This window comes from Lactuca virosa, chromosome 4 (genome assembly GCF_052849685.1).
Source record: "Lactuca virosa cultivar CGN04683 chromosome 4, Lactuca_virosa_CGN04683_v6, whole genome shotgun sequence".
Taxonomy (NCBI): domain Eukaryota; kingdom Viridiplantae; phylum Streptophyta; class Magnoliopsida; order Asterales; family Asteraceae; genus Lactuca; species Lactuca virosa.
Genome location: NC_136429.1, coordinates 60347444 through 60351597, shown reverse-complemented (window position 1 = coordinate 60351597; position 4154 = coordinate 60347444). Strand labels below are relative to the sequence as shown.

Here is a 4154-nt window from a genome sequence, read left to right as displayed (position 1 = left end):
GGGCAAGGCTGTAGATTACATAAATTTTAAAAGGGATATGGGCTTTATTATTGGCTTCAGAGATGCTCAACTTATTGTGAACAAGATGAATGATCGGAAAAACAACTATCCGAATTATTCATTTTTTTATAGATGTGATGAGAATAATGTGTTAAATGCAATGTTTTGGGCCGATGAAACATATAAAGCATACTACAGTGAATTCGGAGATGTTATGTCATTTGATGCAACATTTCGTACAAATAAGTAAGTTTTTCTTTTGTATTTATGTTTCTAATCATATGTGATTTATATTTTTTCAATAAGTATACTGATTTGATTATTATTGTAATCATATGTGATTGATGAATGATGAACATGTATGGTATTTTGATAATGATTATAATCATATGTGATTGATCATATATAATCATATAAGATTGATGATTGATTAATGCTTAACAAGTATTCTGATGTAGTTATTTTTCAAATCACATATGATTTATCAATTGTCAAAAATTATACTGTTGTGATGATGATTGTAATCATATGTGATTGAATAAATTCTCATCAAGTATTTGTAATGTGATTTTGATTATAATCATATGTGATTTATCATTTATCGTCAACTATTCTTATGTAATTTATTTTTACGTTCTAAATATGTTTAATCTTATTTTGATTATTATTACATGAAATAGGTATGCATTGGTTTTTGTTCCATTCACTGTCATTGATCATCATAAATCATCTGTTACTGTTGGAGCCGGGTTGTTAAGCACGGAGGATGTGGATTCGTATAAATGGCTTCTTGAACAGTTTTTGAAGGCTCATTCAAATAAACAACCATTACTTATTTTAACTGATCAAGATGCAGCAATAAAGCAAGCATAGAGTGTGCATGTGGCATATCATGAAGAAACTGCCAAAAAAGGTACATTTTTTTTTGAAATCACATGTGATTTTACATAACATATATTTTTATATTGATAATCAATTGTGATATATCACGTGTGATTTTTTTAATCTGAATAAGATTTTTTCTAATCAGATATTATTTTTATAATTTGAAAATATTTAATCATATGTGTTTTTCTTTTTGTAATCAGATATTTATTCTAGCATATATGATTTTCCAATTTGAACAGATTTGAATCATATGTGATTTTGTTTTCTAATGTGAATAGATTTAAATCATATGTGATTTTTTTCAATATTGTAATCACATGTGATTGTCTAAATGATTATGAATATAAACATACATGATTATTACAAATCATATGTGATTATATTTATAATCACATATGATTAAAGCATTTAAAGTTATGTCATGTGAGTTTTACCTTTATATTTTAATATTAATTTATAATATGTGAATCACATGTGATTATTATAGCTATCTGTGGAATTTCTTAAAAGCACGGATTTCAAGAAAAGGTTCAATAAACTTGTGTGGGACATTTATATCAAGCGTCATATTTTCGAGAGGAGTTGGGAACTATTGATGAAAGAATTTAATCTTGAAGATGATAAATGGTTTAAAGATATTTTTGAAAATAAGGAAGCATGGGTACCTGCATATTTCAATGATTTTCCAAGGTGTGGGTTGATGAAGACAACTTCAAGGTCTGAGAGTATCAATTCATTTTTCAATTCATATTCAGAAACCAAAAATTTCTTTTTGAATTTCATGATGAATTATGACACTGCCATTAAAAAACAACGATATACACAACGTGAACGTGATCGTAAAACCAAGGGAGCAAATTATTCTTGGAGGTCACCACGTATGATAGAACAACATGCAGCAAAGGTGTATACTAGCTAGGTTTTTTTTGAAGTTCAAAAGGAGATTTATAAAGGAGGTTGGTTTTGTGAGGTTAAAGATTTAGGGGAGGGAGATGGATGTGAAAATTTTAAAGTTATTCACAAGAACCAAAAACACGAAATAAAAGCAACATATAAGGTATCTTATTTTTTTATTTATATCATTTATATATTTTTATATATGATAATGTTGTGATCAATCACATGTGATTATAAAGATAATGTGCATATGTCACTAGTGTGTATGTTGTTTTCATGTGTGTAATCATATGTGATTAAACAAGACTGTGATTTTTATTTGTATAATCATATGCGATTAATGTGTAATCATATGTGATTCTTCATTTTTCAAGTGTAACTAAAATATGATGAAAAAGAAGTGAGTTGCACCTGTGGACATTTTAATCGTTTTGGTATGCTTTGCAGACATGCTTTTAGAGTATTGATGGACAAAAATTTTAATGAAATACCAGAACAATATACTCTTAGGCGATGGACAAAGGATGTAATATCTTCAAATTATCAGCTATCGAGAGACCGTTTTGATGAAGAGGACGAAGAAGTTACCAAACTGGTTAATGAAGTATTTTTAAATGTTGAAAGTGCTTTAGACATTGTGACAGATAATAAGCAGAAGTTAGTATGTTTTGCAGAAAAAACAAAACTTTTGTTGAATGAGGTGAAGAGTAATTCTTCAAGTGAAAATCCGATTACAAATTCTGATGTCCTTGAGAAACATTATAATGTTACTATTCCGGAAGAAGTTGAGATTTTTGTTCCAGTTGTTCAACATAATAAAGGATCAAGAAAGACGAGGCTTATTGGTGAAGTTGAAAAAGCAGTTATGAAAGCTCAAACGAAGAGCAGAAAATGCTCACTATGTGGTAAAAAAGAACCACACAACATGCGTACTTGTCCCAACAGATTTAATTCTCAAAATTGATATATAGACTTTTTATTAGTTTTCAATTTTTTAAGTAAATAACATTCATAACAGATTATAATCATATGTGATTCAATTTATTTTTCCTCATTCAATTTTTGGTTGTCTTTTTATAATTATATGTGATTCTAAAATTTTTACACATGTTATTTGTTTCTATAATAGTTAAGTATAAACTGTTAATAAAAGATTTTAATCACATGTGATTTTATAATATATATGTTTTTTTATACATAATCACATGTGATTTTTGTAATCACATTTGATTTTATAATATCATTTTTTTATACATAATCACATGTGATTTTTGTAATGTGAATGTGAACATATTTAATCATATGTGATTTTCTTTTTGTGTATGCATATATTACACATGATAATTAGATGTTATTATTTTACAATATTTTATATGATACATATAATCATATGTATCAAATGTGTTTATATGTTTAATCACATATTATACTATTGAATTTTTTGCTTTTATATTTATTGTCATATGTGATTGAGTATTCAAATTATGTTTATGTTTGTAATCATATATGATTGATGTATAAATCATAATCACATGTGATTTTATAATATCTATGTTTTTTTATACATAATCACATGTGATTTTTGTAATCACATTTGATTTTATAATATCATTTTTATACATAATCCCATGTGATTTTTGTAATGTGAATGTGAACATATTTAATCATATGTGATTTTTCTTTTTGTGTATGCATATATTACACATGATAATCAGATGTTATTATTTTACAATATTTTATATGATACATATAATCATATGTATCAAATGTGTTTATATGTTTAATCACATATTATACTATTGAATTTTTTGCTTTTATATTTATAGTCATATGTGATTGAGTATTCAAATTATGTTTATGTTTGTAATCATATGTGATTGATGTATAAATCATAATCACATGTGATTTTATAATATCTATGTTTTTTTATACATAATCACATGTGATTTTTGTAATCACATTTGATTTTATAATATCGTTTTTTTTATACATAATCACATGTGATTTTTGTAATGTGAATGTGAACATATTTAATCATATGTGATTTTTCTTTTTGTGTATGCATATATTACACATGATAATCATATGTTATTATTTGATACATATAATCATATGTATCAAATGTGTTTATATGTTTAATCACATATTATACTATTGAATTTTTTGCTTTTATATTTGTAATCATATGTGATTGATGTATAAATCATACGTTGTTCTTAATTAATGCAAATTAATCATATGTGATTTAAAAAATGTTTATAATCACATGTGTTTGTCGATATCATATATATGTTCAAACATTTATCTAATTAAAACCTAATTATTGTGTTAATAAAGTAGCAAGGATTCATCTAATTAAAAAGTAAACA

At 25.4% G+C, this 4154-nt stretch overlaps 1 protein-coding gene across 1 annotated transcript; it reads left to right on the top strand.

Moving 5' to 3' along the window:
* The first annotated feature begins 892 nt into the window (after positions 1–892).
* Positions 893–2749, top strand: LOC145104522 (uncharacterized). Its single transcript, XM_079041751.1, has 3 exons — positions 893–913; positions 1376–1794; positions 2233–2749. The coding sequence occupies exons 1-3, from the start codon at positions 893–895 to the stop codon at positions 2747–2749; spliced, it is 957 nt and encodes a 318-aa protein (XP_078897877.1).
* Positions 2750–4154: the final 1405 nt, after the last annotated feature.